At 35.5% G+C, this 16,913-nt stretch overlaps 1 protein-coding gene across 1 annotated transcript in view; it reads left to right on the top strand.

Moving 5' to 3' along the window:
- LRP1 (LDL receptor protein 1) overlaps positions 1-16,455 on the top strand; it is a 107,369-nt gene extending 90,914 nt beyond the window's left edge. Inside the window, exons 67-78 of the mRNA XM_019046362.2 lie at positions 337-560; positions 1,122-1,328; positions 2,424-2,581; positions 2,869-3,075; positions 3,805-3,946; positions 4,686-4,831; positions 5,375-5,480; positions 6,606-6,837; positions 8,188-8,427; positions 8,678-8,848; positions 9,596-9,719; positions 10,345-16,455. Coding sequence (XP_018901907.2) covers positions 337-560; positions 1,122-1,328; positions 2,424-2,581; positions 2,869-3,075; positions 3,805-3,946; positions 4,686-4,831; positions 5,375-5,480; positions 6,606-6,837; positions 8,188-8,427; positions 8,678-8,848; positions 9,596-9,719; positions 10,345-10,500 — 2,113 coding nt within the window. The 3' untranslated portion in view covers positions 10,501-16,455. The remainder of the gene's footprint in view (positions 1-336; positions 561-1,121; positions 1,329-2,423; positions 2,582-2,868; positions 3,076-3,804; positions 3,947-4,685; positions 4,832-5,374; positions 5,481-6,605; positions 6,838-8,187; positions 8,428-8,677; positions 8,849-9,595; positions 9,720-10,344) is intronic.
- Positions 16,456-16,913: the final 458 nt, after the last annotated feature.

Here is a 16,913-nt window from a genome sequence, read left to right on the forward strand (position 1 = left end):
TTTGCGTATTGTTTTGTCTCATAACATTTCCGGATGCAACATTTGGAAATTTTGGCCTGGCGCTAAGGAAACAACGTTGTATTGATCACTGAGCATGGTGAATTGTGAAAAAGACAAGTAATGATAACTTGAACTTTGCGCTCTTGTATTATGACATTAAAATTAGCTGCAGGATTCTAATCTCCATGTCCTTCTCTTATGCTTGAGACAAAAACTGGCGAAAAAATTATCTGAATAATTTATGAAGTAAAACTCATACCCCTTTCTTGTGTAGGAAAATGAAACCATCAAATTTTATTTATAGTTTATATCTATCGATGTATTATATCTTTATAGGAAAATGATGTGGACTGACTGTGGAATTAATCCAAAAGTAGTAGTAGCCGCAATGAATGGCAGCAACCCTACATCTTTGGTTGAAACATCCCTCAAGTGGCCTACTGGTATCGCTTATGATCCTCCAAGCGAGCGAATATATTGGGCCGACTCCAAAAGTCAAACCATTGAGTGTATTCGAATAGATGGAAGGGACAGAAGACTCATTGCCAAGTTCAGCAATGGTATTAAACACCTTTCTTAATTTTTTTTTTTTTTCATCTACATATCTTCATCACCAGGCAATCCTTTCCCTTCACCCTCTCTCTTTTTATCCTGTGTACTGCCTTAGCTGGCCAACAGGCCTATCAATCCTATTATGCTAATAAATAGATCTTGTCCAATTATCTGCAAATCAAGTCCGCCATCCTATTGTCATTCAAGGATGTTGAGAATGAATGAAATTGCACTCTTGTATTCCTTTTTTTAGTGACAGCTGAGGTGAATTTTTAATTTTCTCTCCTTTTTTTTGCTTTCACTCTCTTTCGGTTTTTCCTTTTTTTAGTCATTGGGAAAATTGTTTCATAAAAATGCAATTGTTTTTTAAAGAAGAGTACAAATTATAGGCACAATGTGAAAACATTGATTCGGAATCGGTCGGCTTTCCTTTCAAACTCTTTATATAAGTTTGACTACTTTCCATCCGGAGAAGAAAGATAGAGAAATTATGTATTGTCATTTTGATGATCACTTTGGATATCGCATCCAATTTTTATGGCTTATAAATGTCTCATTGTTTCTTGCAGATACAAAACCGTTTAAGATTGACGTATTCTTGGACGATCTTTTTGTGGTGTTTTATTTTTCAACATCAGTAACCCGTATGAGCAAGTTTGGGGATCACATTGTCTCAGATCAGTTCAGAATGAACGCAAGTATCATTGCTGAAGGACTTGATCCAATTCTGGACATAGCTATTTTTCATGAGAACAAGCAAGGTTTTCCTGAGAGTAGTAAGTACATTTAGTCCAATTTTTAGAGTCATTTTACTTTTTTTTTTGCACTCTTCATTCACAGGAAGTCACCGATGCCCACTGTAGAAATATTCTATGTGTACCAATTTTGAATATTGGAGTATGGCAATTCCTCAACAACATGACTCATGATCATGCGCAAAGGTGAAATTGCTTGCTTGCTCCATTCATGCCTCAACTTTGGAAGCTTTCTTTGAGCTTTGGAGTTTCTTCAGAGAAAACCAGCGGCACCATCATGTTTCTTGCGAACTTTTACAATGGAATCAGTGCTTAAATCGCAAATTCCTGACACATACAAAAGCTCCATTACTGCATGTTTGAGTGGGTTACTCTGAATGTTTCAAAACAATATTTATGTGCGATACTTAATTAGTAAATTTTTAGAAATCTTCAAGCTCGACTTTTTCTCAGTCTGAAGAAAATATTTTTAGACACTTAGGATTTAGGCAAAAGTATGGGGCAGGTAGCATTTTAAGGAATGTTGGTTAATTGGTTTAATACAACAAGGCAACATAGGTAACATGGAGTACCAGGAAAAATTGCAATCCTCAGTGGCTCAAATATAAGTTTTTGTAGAAAAATTGTGGTGAACCATTGTAATGTTGTGATCCTTTCATGTTTTACTCACATTGGAAAGTTAGTCTTTGGAATGACCAGTAGATTAGAGGCACCTTCATTTAACCTATTCATCACCAATGCTGAAAAAATGAGCTCTCAGCCGGCCTCTTAGAAGAACTCTTAACTTACCAAAATTCAAAATGATTACCTCTGAAGTCAAGAAAAATACTCATTATATTTTCAAAAGTAAAAATTTTTATCGGTGGATTTTTAGCATTGTTTGAATACTTGTATCTGATACAGAGTTGAGTGCTTCTGTGGATGTCAGGGTATCGCCTCCTTTACGGTGTCAGTTTTTGGAGCTTGGAAGTGAGTCTAAAAAATATCAGCAGCACCATCAAGTTTCTCTTAAAATTTTACAAAGGATTGTATGGTGAATTGAGAATCTCTGCTGCGTGCATCAACTCCATTTATTGCCTCAAATTCTTTCATTGGTTTTTGTGACTTTATTTTCAGTGGTGAACCCATGCGCGAATTCAGCTTGTCACCCAAGCGCCATCTGCCTCATTACGCAAGCTGCATTGGACGATGTCCCTAATTCAAAATTTAATATAAAAGCATCTTGTCACTGTCCTGATGATTTCAAAGCGGCTAATCATCCCATGAATCCACGGGTAAGTAACAATATCAAATCTCATTAAACTTTACTGTTTTACAAAATGCAACAGAGAGGAGGAAATTAAATCCAAGAGAAAGAATGAGTCACATAATTAAAATATGAAATACTAATAAAATTTTAATTGACGAAAAGTAGTCAAATTATTCATTTTTTTCCCTTTTCATATGATTTATCCCTCTTGCCTCATCATTTTTATTTTTGATTTCTCGGGACAATGAACTGTGAGCTTTTTTTCTCACTGGTTGAGCAACATTTATAATTTTTGCATCTTTTGTTTACCAGGAAGTTCAGTGTATTCCAAAAGATGAAGGAGTTGATCTCTGCTCTCAAATTAAGTGTGTGAGAGGCACATGCAATGTCACCAACAACAAGCCTCATTGCGTCTGCGAAGATATGTATACTGGTGACCGATGTGATGTGTACATTTGCTCGCAACATTGTCACAATAGAGGTGACTGTTACCTTGCGATGCCGTTCCGCCTGATAAAGGTGAACTTCAACTATCCTTTGTCTACCCTTCTTTATCCATGTCTATCACTTATCTATATCTATCTATATTGATTTTAATAATATTATTAAGACATTTGCACAGTTTTTTATCCAAAATATCATACCTGAAAAGGACTTTCTTAAAAAACGTCATACCAAAAAAGATTTTCAGTATTGTAACAACATTAACTAAACAGTCCTAATTTGGAATGGATCCTAAACAATTTCTAGTTCATTTACAACAGGAGCAGCAAAGCACAACACCGAAAAAAGTGAAAAAGAGGTTGTCAAAATGTGCCAGAAAGGGAGGACAATGAACGTTTATGAACAACTGGAAATAAATATATACCTAAATGCAATTTACAAGGAAAAATGAACATTCCACTAGAAAGCAATGTACACCCATATCACCACCAACAATGATGTAGTACTTTAAGGAGAGGAGAGAGGATGTCTAAATAGTAGAATTTATTAATAAGATAGCGACTGCGCAAAAAAAGCTCAATACAACCGTGACCGATAGTGCACATAAATCAAGCTTTTCTTTGTTTTTTAAAGAAACCTGACAATGTATGTTTGAGTCCAAGACTGCTGCAGTTTAAGAATCAAGGATTCACAAGTAAAAAAATTAGTGAGAACTTTCTCACTCAGCAAAGCAGCGGGTTTACCTTGAATCTTTGCCTCAGTTATCCTTCTTTTCATATTTCCAACATGTAATAATTCTTGCAGTGTAATTGTCAACCTGAATGGACTGGTCCAACCTGCGAAACTCCAAATCATGGCTGTTTGACGCCTTGTGTGAATGGTGGCTCTTGTCTCAATCCAGAGTACAGTGGTTATGGTCAATGTGCTTGTCTTCCCGAATTCACTGGTCAGTAGTAGAGTTGCGTATTTTTTTCCACTAAAAAATCTGGCGATGTAGGTATCACTGAGATGAGAAATATCAAGATTAATCACCCAATTTAAAAAATCACACGAAAATAGCATTGGTGGAAAAGAGACAGTGCCAAACTTTGCACCTAATTTTTCTGTTTTGAAGATAAGTGAGGTTATCAGGTTCACGATTTTGAGAGCCCAGTAGTTCATAACTTGTTATCTTCGCTCAGTGATTTAAATTGTCTAATTGTAAGACCTATCTTCAGCAACTCATTTTAGCTCAAATTAAAATGACTCCAAATTGGCCAATCGCAAACAATTGTGCTCAGCAACTTCAATCGTTTCTTTCAACTGTCTTGTACTTGTAGCTTGTAAGGGGAAAATGCGAGCTATTTCTGGTTTCCAACCAGAACCTTCAAAGCTTCTTTTTTCTATTTTATTGATTCGGGAGATGTGCTGCTACAACTCATGAGCGTCAGAAGTTAATATATGTTTTGCACCACAATATAAGATAATCACTGAAAATGTCCAGTGAGGAAGACAGATAGGAAGTATCCTTATTTTTCAATATTCTCAGTAAAATTAAGATTTCATAAAAACGTTATGACTGATGCAACTGTGGTTTTGTTATGTTCAACTGAAATAATCTACACGGTGTTTTACAAGATGTTATTGATCGCATCTTTTTTTCTGTTAATTGACTTGCTAATTTTCAGTTTTTTTTTTCATACCAGGTCAACACTGTGAAAATTGTATCTCCCACATGTGTCAAAATGGAGGCACTTGCTCTGTGGTTAACGGTTCAAAACATTGCACATGCCCTCCAGGCTACTCAGGAAAATATTGTGAAAGTTTTGATTGTACTGATTACTGCATTAATGTAAGTGTTATCTGTTAACAATAATGATTAACCCCTCCATCATCCAATCCAATCCATCAAAGTAAAAAAAAAAAAAAAAAAAAAAAAAAAAAAATGCTCACTTAACGCTTACATAAGATGAAAATTTCAATTAGCTGTTACATTGATGAAATTTCATGATAGCTGAAAGCGCAAAACTTTTGAAGAACCATTTTGTAAGATGGATCCAAAATTAAACATCAGGAAGTTGAAACATTCTACTCAACAGTCTCCAAACTCAAATGAAGTGAAACCACAAGGTTTGGCGCAAATGTACTTTTCTACCTGGAAATCAAATTTTAGGCAATGCAATTTCAATATTTATCTGCATTTTAGTGAAAAGCGAGAGATAGAATGTAACTCAAGTAATACTACTTAGTTGTAGTGCTGCACAGCATGAGCTGTGTGTGGATGGTGCAAAACTGATGTTTCTTTACTTGTCGTATTTTTTCATGTAGCCAATGATAGTCTTAGAAATACGAGACTTTTAATAATATTTTGCTCGTTTTTCATACTTCTTTCCAGGGAAACTGTTCGCTACAAAATAATGTGCCTACTTGCAACTGCTATCCTAATTATGGAGGTAAAAGGTGCGACAAGGATATTTGTGAAGATCTTTGTCAAAATGGAGGTATGATTTTTCCACTTGAAATAAAATGTCCCGTTGTGTGATATCATTTTGTAATATCATTTTAATCACTGAAAATTTCTGGCGTACTGATGGTCACTACCCATAAACTTTACCACCAAGTATCACCTCTTTCTCGGGAAAAAAATACTTTCCAACAGTAAGTAAGTTAGTAAGTAAAGGCCGGGCTGTGGGGCGCTTTCAAGGGGCTAAGGCAACTGGCAGGAACTACCGTTGTGCACCCCGGAATTGAACCGTGCTCCTGAACTAAATCTCATGATACTTTCTCACATTTTCTACAAGGCTCAACGGCCGCCTGATAGCCAATGGTATGTCTTATCACGACTGTGACGGATGGATGTTTGGAGCAAGGCCAATGTTCCACCAAGTTGGATTGTGTTGTCTCAATCTTAACTGATAGGTAGCGCTGATAGTTGCGCACACTAAGAGTGATCAACGATTTTTTCACGACCCAGACGAACCGTGCAGGCAGACTGCTTACTGGTTGACTACGTCCCTCCCACACCCTGTTATCTCAAAGGGTCAGGTTGTTGGATTGTTGGAGTGCTTTCTAGCAGTATGTTCATAATCAACAAAGAATAGGGACTTTACAATCCAAGCTGGAGTATTGTATGAATCAATCCCTTTTCAAATGAAGCACAAAAATTTATCTCTAAAATTGCACACTGCAATCGGTGCTTCGTAGAGTTTCGACGCATACGTTATTTTTTACAAAAGAATAAACGGATTGTTAAGAGCTTAGAAGGACTTGCCCCAATAGGTAAAACCAGATGGAAATTATATGGGTTTGAATTCTACAGATTACGAAACGTAGTTTCGAGAAAAGTATGTTAAAAAGTGTGATCTGTTTGAAATTTTCCTTGTTCAGAATAAGAAATTTCCAGATCATGATGCAACTTTACGCAGCGCATAGGCCAAAAAATGAGCTGAACCGCTTGCAACTTACTCTATAGGGCACCAGAAAAAGACCCAACAAAAACAAATAATCCAGTTTTTTGACCCAACTCAGAAAAAACTGCTTTGTCGAAAATTTTACCTCCGTGAGCTAAGATCCTTTTTTCCATGGACGGTCGCTTATACTATTTCTTTAACTCAAACATATTTCAGGAACCTGCAAATACTCTGCAAAGTCTCAATTTTGTGAATGCGCTCCCGGTTTTACCGGACGACGCTGTGAGACGAAACTGTGTGTGGATTGTGTGTGTGACCCGCGCTACAGATGCGAGTGCCCACCTCATTGTAATACAACAACGCCCCAGCAACCAGCTCAAGTTTGCAGTCCTGATTACTGTCTTTATGGAGGAACCTGCTATACTATCAGTCAGAAACCTGTATGCAAGTAAGTTTTAACACAAACTTTCCATAAGTCACCTTTATTTATACAGGTTCTCCTTGGAATTTTATCTTTCATCATTCTGAAAAGACAGAATGTATATCACACAATACATTTTAAATGAACAGATACTCAGGAGAAGTTCTAAAACCAACAGTAAACAGTGGTGGCAAAAATCAGATACTCATTGGATAAAATTCATTACTTTGAATTGAGGCCATTGCACGAATAAACCACCCTTACGCTTATTGAATCTCCTCTTCCTTCACCCCTGTCACCCTTAACCTTATAGTTATTCCTTACATTGGTGATACAGAATCATTGTTCCCTCAGAAACCACTGGTAGTAATGGCATACCAGTGTTGAGTTCTTTGGCAAAGAAAATCCAGTCATTTTTGACCTTTGGACGGATAGATAGAATAACATCCTTTACGCCTATGTGTGATTGTTTCACCAGTGAACATGCTATTGCTGTGTGCATCACTGCTGCAGGTAGTTTAGCGATAAATTTTCAAGCTGAAGAAAGCACTCGACCTGTAACTGCAGATGAGTATGCTCCCTTCCAGTGGCGTGGCGTGCTTTGCGATGTATTGATTGTTATGCCATTTAAACCTATGGAAAAGAATCAATAAACAGGGTGCTTGCAGCGAACACCTCGGTAATCAATTCTTTACCGTAGGTTTAAATGGTAAAACAATCGATACATCGCAATTCACGCCACGCCACTGCTCCCTTACCTAATTTTATAAATTTTGGAGACGGTTTGTGACCCAGGATTGACTGGAATAACAATCATCAATCAGTAGTTGAGTGATCACACCTAAGAATTGAACGGGTAATCACATCGCTGCCGTAGCAGATAACATGAAAATTTATGTGTTGCATATATTAATTATTTCAAGTGAAAGTGCGGTAATATGATTGGAGAGCGCGCAAGAGCCTATGTTGCAGGCCCTGCGCCTGCCCAAGGGCAGCGTTGAAATTAGGGAGGGAGATGAGCTGTTTACATTTATAAACAGAAGGATGTGATAGGGGGAATGCAAAAGAAGACCGTGGAAAGTCATTGATACAACTGAATTCAAGTAAAAAATTCCAGGAAAACTTTTTAAAGATATTGCAAGGTTTTAAGTAAAAAAAATGCTACATGAACTCAATCTGAAGAGAAACGAATCAGTATGATTTTTTAAGTTCAACCATTAAGACTTCTTATTTTTGTAAAATGTACAGAAAATGTGAAGTGGCAGATTGAATTTAATATTCCTCTTTTGTAGGTTAAACCCTCTGCTGGGTTGAATAACCAGTTTTATCGCCTTTTTCACTGAGGATTTTTTTTTTTTTTTTTTTTTTTTTTCACAGATGTGTATCACATTGGATTGGTGAAAGATGTGATATATTTTCTTCTAATGCAAGTGTTTGCGAAGACGTGTGTGAAAATGACGGAATCTGCACACTAATTCCTCCTAATAGTCCAGTATGCACTTGCCTTCCTGGCTGGACAGGCTCGACTTGTGGAAATCACATTTCTTGTCTGTCATTTTGTTTCCATCAAGGGACGTGCTACCCGTCAACAGAGCCGGATATGGATCCAACCTGCTCGTAAGTAGATCTCGTTTTTTATCATATATAAACGGACATCGGTCATTTTTTGTGGATTGCACCGAAGATGATCTTGTATTGTTACGTTGCATTGATCAATGTAAAAATGACAAAATTCAAAAACTTAATGGGTCTTTAAAGGAATCGTCAACATCTGTTGTCATCTTCCCCTGTTTTTTACCCTGTTATACTGCTTCCGCCACCCTATTTCTGTCCATTTTGGTCTATAACTCATGTCTTTTTTTTCTAGCTGCCCCCCTGGTTATGCAGGTTTACGATGTCAAACAAAATTACAGAGCCGACTGCCTTCCTCTTTGAAGAAAGGAGGATCATCTGTTGAATTTTGGGTCTATTTATTACTACTGGTGGTAATAATCAGTATAGCGTCCATTTATTTAATCATTTTCTTCCGGAAAAGAAGGTTAGTATTATCATGTAGATATAGCAGTTACTTTTCTTAACTACTAGATAGTCCATGGACCTAAACCAATATCAACCATGCAAATTAAGTGTAACACACCTTATCATTGAAAATTCACAATTTTTGTTAACTGTAGATGCTGGTACGCATGATAAATTGGGTCTTAACAGAACACCTCGAGAGTGCTTTTAAAGCGCCTGGTAGCTGTAGTTTTTAGGTTCGAGTCTATGATGCACTGTTTGTTGCACATTTTGCTCAGACAGAAACTCTCCCAAGACGTGTCTGTAACGGCAAAAAGATGGTTCGTTCGATTCCAAGGAATGTTACGGGGTCGTACGTCTCCAGGTAACATGCGGCAGAACTCTTGTGCTTAAATAGGCTCTAGAAATCCATTTTGCCTTATTTTGCCCTTTTGGGAAGGCAACATGCAAGACTTTGGGGTTACGTCCTGAGCATGGAAAGTTGTTATCTGTTTTTCAAGTGTGTAATTCTGGTGGTGACGACAGTTCTACAAAATTTTCATGGCCGAAAAAGCTCTATCCAACTGAATACCGATTCGATAGGAACGATTATGAATAGGACGATTTTCCGGCTGGATATGGATACCTGCAAAAATCATTTTTGGTTGGATAATCTGGCATTCCGGTTGTTTGCCATGTATTCAGCCCAACTTTAATGGTTGTAATTTACAATGTATAAAGTTGCAACATTATTTTCAATGAATAACTCATTGACTTCTGTTTTCAGTGCTGGTTTTGTTCACATGAGAATGCCAGAAAGTATTGAAATCACAAACCCAATGTACCTGAGAGAAGATGTTGATGATGAAGGTGAAACATTAGAGAGAAGTTTTGCAAATGATTTATTGAAGGTGAGTAAGTTTAGTTAGATTGTCAAAAATATGAAATTAATATACCAAAGTTAAGCAGACAGTATGATGATTAAAATAAGTTCATCATTTGTGCTCATGGAAAATCTTGTTTTTAATCGATGCGATACTCTAGTTCAGCCAGAGGTGGACCTGCGGCAACGGCAGGTGGTCTGCGTAGAATTGAATTTCCTTGCAAACCAGCCAATTAATTCTCAAAATGTTGAGTTTGTTTTGAAGCTAGGATAGCTTATCTATTTGTAGTATGCACCTTTTTACTAATTTGATTTATCTTCTCTAGTTTGTTAGATAAGTAGTGGAACTTACCTATTGGGTAACTCTCACATAAACTTCAAAATTTTTCAAAAGTTTACCGTTTTTGAAAAAAGTCAAAGATTTCTGCCCAAGGAAAGTAAGCTAGCTTTAGTTTTTTTCCCAATTCCTAATGGACACCAACCTTTTTTACTTGATGCAAGGGGCTGTGCTCTGTAGAATTGCTGTTTGTACTTAAGATTCAAGTTTTTTTTCTCCTTTTTTTTCACATTATACTATTTTTCTTCACATTTTAAAAAAATATAGTTGCTTAACTAGTGTAATTAAGCACTGTATCATCCTTTGTTCGTTTCAGACAAGCAATTTTGGCAATCCTGTCTACGAATCCATGTACAGCGATGCAAAAGAACGGGATGGGCTTGGTGCTGTAGAAGAGAAGAAAGGTTTGCTTCAAGGGAATGGTGCTCCTGATAAAAGTCATCCTCTAGCTGATAGCCAAGAGACACTCTAGAGCAATTGAAACCAAGAGAGACTGATTTCTCTCATATCAACTTCATAATTGGTCAATTTTTTGTCTCATAGAATTTATTCTCTAGTCAGAAAAGTTAGCTACGTTTGTCTGCCAGTACCAGAGGCTTTCTAATCAATTGGATCAAAATGCTGTAAGCATATGTCTAGTAAGCTTTTATCTTATTTTCTCAATAGCATCAAGTAGTTGCTCTGAGTAGGGCTGTATTAGTATATGACGAGTTACCCAAGAGACTTCAGTATTGTGTAACACACTTATTCTGTTTCCTCTCCCTACCTCCTTCTTGTAAGGCACTCAAACTATACATCTTAGCCTCCCCTCGTGACTTACTTATTGTTGAGCATAACTCAGCTCTTTAATGTTTATTAGCAAATAATAGTTATTTCTAAAAAGACCATACGGTTTTATAAAGATTGAGACTGAAAACAAAGGAATATGGTGCTACTTAAACTTCCCTTTTATACTGTTTGATATTCTCTATTCCAAGCACTATGAGTCTCAAAACTCGAATTTTCTCTGTTCTGTGTCAAAAAGAGGGCTGAGAACAGATTTTTTTAATGTATTCTCTTGTGTTTTCCGGTTGACATTTTGTAACACTGTCAGAATGTCAATCAAACCGAACCTCTCCTTCCTTACTGGTAAGAGACCATAACGACATCAAAAACATAGCCTCTTTAGATTTTGGTTTCAAATCTTTCCGGACTCAAAGGAAGCAATATATTTAGATGTGAAATGGGTTGTAGAAAAGCCGAAAAATTCACATTTTGGTTCATTGAAAGTTTCTTTTTAGAAGCTTATCATGCTTAAAAGGTCATGAGGAACATCGTATTTAACAAATAATTACATTTCTGCGCTTCCATTGAATCATTCTACAAATTCAGACCTCAGCTTCCTTCTCTCCTCATAAATCATTATAAAAGGGGTTCAGACCTTGCCTCCTCTCAAGTGTGTTTCATAATATCTGAGCACTCTCCGATTGGGTGGTGTTTATTTGGAAGTAACCAACTTCTTTGCTTGTTTTTCCGCTATTGATTTCTTGTCCAGAAAATTACTCTCACGAACAAGTTAAAGAATTTGGTTCCTTATTGTTAAACGTTGTCATAATACTTCCTCAGGTCGTATACCCGAGCACTCTACCCTTGTTGTTCCGATAACCCCAAATTAAGAATGCCGAAAACTGGCCTGTTCACCACTTTTCATGAAGGTTGCTCAACCAGACTGGGATGTTCTCAGCCATAAAGTGATTTTAAATAATTGATCCTAGAGTGTATGGACCAGTTTTATGAATTTCAATGTGAGATAATGTGCCAATTTTACTTGATTCTTTGTGAATGGTTAATCTATGAGAGCCTTTTTTATTTCTGTTCGCATTTGTATGTCTTTTATTCTGTATTTGATATGTGTAACTTTTTCTACTCCAAGTTAATTTAAGGATACTAGGGGATTTGGGTACCATAATAATTATTGAAATTCATGAATATATTTCGGAATATATGATTGACCTGTAGCTTTTATCGTATGATCCTGTCAAACTGTCGATCTTGCAGTGTTGCCAACTTTTGATAGGTAATGAGGGTTCATGTTTCGTTCTCTGAATTACTCATGTGAAGAATTCAACTGAAATATCCTGATCAGTATCACTCTTATTTTACTTTTTTTAAAAAAAACTTGAATCCTCTTTACCGGTAAAAACGCTGTAACGATACTGACTTTTTCAATGATCAAAAGGGATATTTTTAAGAAAAATTCTCCTCTCAAAAACCATATTCACTAAAGAATCAAATAATGATCTGTTCAATTTATAAATTACTCAAGTCTACTAAAACATGTTGCCATCTAGAGCTGAAGTAGAAGGAAGGGAAGTCTACTTATGAACAAATCGCAATTGCACTCAAGTCTTTCCCTCTACTTCAAATTGGCAAATGTTGCGGCAAAAGCACTGATTTAAGCCAGCTATGCTAGCTCTATTGAAATCTTAAATCCAAACAACATAATGTATTACATTACTTAGTGTATTTAATTTTCTGAGATGAACATCAATTTCATTAATTTTGTCCTACGTTAACATTGAAAAAATTGTAGAATAGTTCCTGCTACTCCCATGCCATATTACCACGTAGGTTTATCTATTGTATCGGCCCTTCTGGAGCGCAGAACAGACATAGATAGTTTCACTGAGATGGCGCAATTGATAAATGTTGCCATTTTTCATTTTGTTTCTCTGGGAACAGGATTCATTTCAGCCTATTTTCAGGCTCTTATGCTGTCGCTGCATCAACTAGTTCCTTATTGGGGGAAATTTTAGCAAGTTTGCAGCAATATCAGCTTTGTATATGAATTTTTTTTTTTAAAGAAGATCTATCAAAGAATCAGTAAACATGTTATTAAGAAGTTTCCACAGTTGTTATACTAATGCGTAAGTGATCAGAGAGAAGGCTCTTGTCAAATATTCAGTTGCCAATAGTTCATGAATATGTTTCATAAATTGAATCCTGTGATTTATAATAAGTTAAGATTAAGTTGTATGTACCTTTATTTAGTGCTGTAGTTACGATGTAACTGATTCTGTTTTTTTTTCCTCTTCCATTTTCTTTTTTTAAGAATTTGAGTGAGTTCCTTGCTGAAGCAAACCTAAATTTGTGACATCAAGGTTATACTTCATATATTTTCTTTTCTTTTTTACGATCTTTTTAGATTGATATTCATAGGTCCATCACGGATTTGAAATGCATACCATTGTTCTCTTTACACTGGCACAGCTGGAGACATTGCTAGAATGTAAAATGTGAATACAACCCCAGAAATATTATGACTGAATAAGACTGAGGTCTGCAAACCTTTAAAAGTAAGATCCCAAATATAGTGACCAGTTTTTTCCGTCCACTACCTGTGCCTTAAGTAATTTGGCCACTGAATCGCCACTGGAGAATACGAGTGACATTGAAATGATGCTTTACAAGCGTCTCAGTTCAAATTTTCACCTCCTGACTTTTTTTCTGTAAAACTGGGAAAAAACTTTCAACCGGAACAAATTCAACTATCTTTGATTTCAAAATGTATCGCAGGATTTATTACATAATTGATGATTACTAGTTTTTTAGGTGTTGTAAATTCTACTCCTGAATTTTTTTAAATATTTTCCCCTCCTTATTAACTACATATTGTATTACTGTTATTTGTCCCTCCTTCCTCAACATATGATTCAGAGTTATTGAAGTTGTCTGAAGCAAAAATAGAATATTGTTGAACAAAATACTACAGTTCCCGTTAAGTGAGGCATGATGATAGTATTTCTTCAACATTCCTTGAAAAATTTTATTTATACCAGTTTTATTTGTAAAAGTGGCATTACATATCATTTTTGTGAACTCAAGCTCGTATTGTAAGCCAACAAGAACACCAAATAGCGTTAATCGCCAATGAGAGAGCAGTTATTTTTTCCAATTTCTTGCATTTTCTCAATGTGAAACTATCTAGGCAATGTTACTTTCAACGAGTACTTCAACAATAAATTTTCGAGCATGTGCACGCCTTGATAAGGTGAAAGTTGTGACATTACCTAAGCAGTGCTATCAGACTGTGTTAAGGATGGATGGTTCCGTTGTTCAGAGCTCAGATATCTAGCTTTACCCTCGTTGTCAATAAATATGTTTTGAATAGAATGTTTGAAAATACCATTAACATTAATCAGATGCCGTGTAAATGCTCTTCATTACAAAAGAAACCCCTAGTGATAAGAGCCCCTTTGCTCCAGTAGACAACCAAGTAATACAGCCAACAATGCTGAGTAGAAATCACTTCCCTCAAACAATTTTACGTATCATAAACATGCAAACCAGCAAAAACTGTAACGATTCAATCTGTTTCCCCCCTTGTTCAATCCATGCTAATCTCAGTTTAAGGAATTCTTTGTTTGTGTTGATATTATGTGAAATTTTGAAGGGGAAAACCTCATAGGTGAAGCATTCTTTTCCTTAGGTATACCTTGTCTCGTGGTCCATCATATATTGAAGAATGTAGCATGTGTGCTCTCTTTTATTTTTGTTGACTTAGATCAAATTAGTTCCTACTTCTATAATCTCTGAGAAAACTTCATTGCTTCTCAAGGAGACTGCGTGCATTTTCAGCAAAATTTGACCCAAAACTGTTTATTTTAGAAGAAAAAAGTTTAGTGGTTGTGAGGTTGGCTAATTCTGTGCAAGTGCTGTCGTCTTTTATTGCGACAGGTCTGAGGTTTATTATTACTATCAGCAAGGATTAATTATTTTCACTATCATAAATAATTGTATTATTTAAAAAAAATTCATTTCTTTTACGTTACTGATTGTAAATGATGAAGTATTCTTCCATCAAGAGTACAAGGGTTTGGACTCACTTTTCTTTCCTTTTCATTGACCATAAAAGGAAGTTTAAGTCTCCTATGAGTTTAACCCGAGGAAAGAATCTTCGGAGCTTTATGTAGAGACCTTTCTACAGTCCTGCTTCATATGGAGAGCATTATCAAAATAAAGGTGAATTTTATTCTTTTTATGTTACAGTTTGGACATTCCGGTAAAACTTTTTTATTTTTATATAATTTCTTCTAAAGTTTTCAATTTTCTTGTCAGGTAACAAATTTATATTTAGTTGATTCTTTTTATATTTATGCTCATTTTATATGTATTTTACCAAAACAGAATTTGTTAGGAAAAAAGAAAATTTATTTCGTTTAGTACTTTTTCTTAGCAATAATCATTGCTTGTGTTGGTTTTGTTTTCTCATGTACATAGAAGGAAAGATTCTTACTTTCCTTTTAATACTACTGTTCTCTTATTTTGTTATTTTTTATCGCCGTCAGGAGGGACACTGACTACCAAGTGTTCAACCTCAATCATAGTTGAATTAAGTTTGGCTCTTTTAGAAAGAACCCTTCAAAACTTTTAAACCTTTATGGAAGTTTTTGTGAATTTCATGACCCTCATTGCAAAAAAAATTAGTACTTCGAAGTGTCATGAGGTGTTTCAAGACATTATTTGCCATTGATATTTATCTTAAATAATTATTACCTTACAGCTCTCCATACCTCATCAAAATATCAAAGTGTAATACTTAATGGGATGGGAAACCGTTTTTTGTGATGAACATTGTATAAAATTGACTGATAAATCTAAAAAGGGAAGGGTTAGAAGTAGTTGTTGCCAAGCTGGAGATACATTGCACAGAACAAGTTAGCCCCAGTATGGGATGAGATTTACACTTGAACCTATTACTCACGCACCTGAACAACCTTTGGATATCTGCTCATCATGGCACTGTTCTATTGCAGCTAAAGAAAATTTGTGAGAAATTTCAGCGCAGCTGCAGGAAATTCTGACATGCATCCGTCTAATAACTGTACCTTAGGAATTTGCAACACCATCTGCATCCAGAAAGAAAGAAGGCCACTACATCTAACCTTTCTCTTGCAAGTGTAAATGTCGATTACTCGTAATCTTTTATGCAATTTAGCTCTCTATTTTTTTCTACTGTAATGTAATTCTAATATTTTATTAATAATTTTTTTTTTTGCTAAGAAATAGGTATGCCATTTCAAGTTCATGATTTTCATCGGTGTTATTTTCATTTTAAAAGTTGATTGTTTTGTATTTTCTTTTTGTTTTGTGGCTCTATGTTTTTTGTTTTGAACAAATGAATGAAGAAAAGAGATGAGTGAGAAATAAGTGGGAAATGTATAGTATTAAGAAAGTAATGCGTAGAATCAAACTGATTTGAAGCTCGTCAATTCTATCAGACAGTTCATCTTATAGAACATGGGAAATTGCTCAGTCAAAATCCCATCTTAGAAACATGTATGACCAAATTTTTAGGCTCCCCAAAGCCTGTAAAATATAAAAAATACAAGTAAAATTGTGCCAATCAGTGCTGAAACGATTAAACATGTTCTCATTTCTAAAATTATGTCATTTTTTTTTTTAAACTATTTTTTCCTCTGTTTTTCCAGCCTGACGCAAGTTATTTTTCCTTTCGTTTTTCTAACCATAACTATTTCTTCTAATTTGAAAAACCAAGAGCATGATTCCAAAAGAGAAACTTTCTTAAATTCTTCCCATTTTTTAGGAGAAAAGAGAAATTTTTTGAATCATTTTTCCTGAAAATATAAAGAGAACCCTTTCCTGTAATTTAAAAAGTAGGCTCATTTGAGAGGACAAAAAAAAGATAGCCTTCAGCAGTTAAAATGAAACTCGGTATTAATTCTAGAAGTTAAGTGTTAAATTACTTGATTCAAAGAAATAAAGAAGAAAGCACAGGATGGTTTTTTTGTGGAATCAACAAGAAAAATGTTGAATCTATGATATCATTGATTAAAAGGTAGTCTCAATCCAATCATGTGTACACTTCACTCTGAATTACAGATA

This window comes from Bemisia tabaci, chromosome 2 (assembly GCF_918797505.1).
Source record: "Bemisia tabaci chromosome 2, PGI_BMITA_v3".
In the NCBI taxonomy this organism is placed as follows: domain Eukaryota; kingdom Metazoa; phylum Arthropoda; class Insecta; order Hemiptera; family Aleyrodidae; genus Bemisia; species Bemisia tabaci.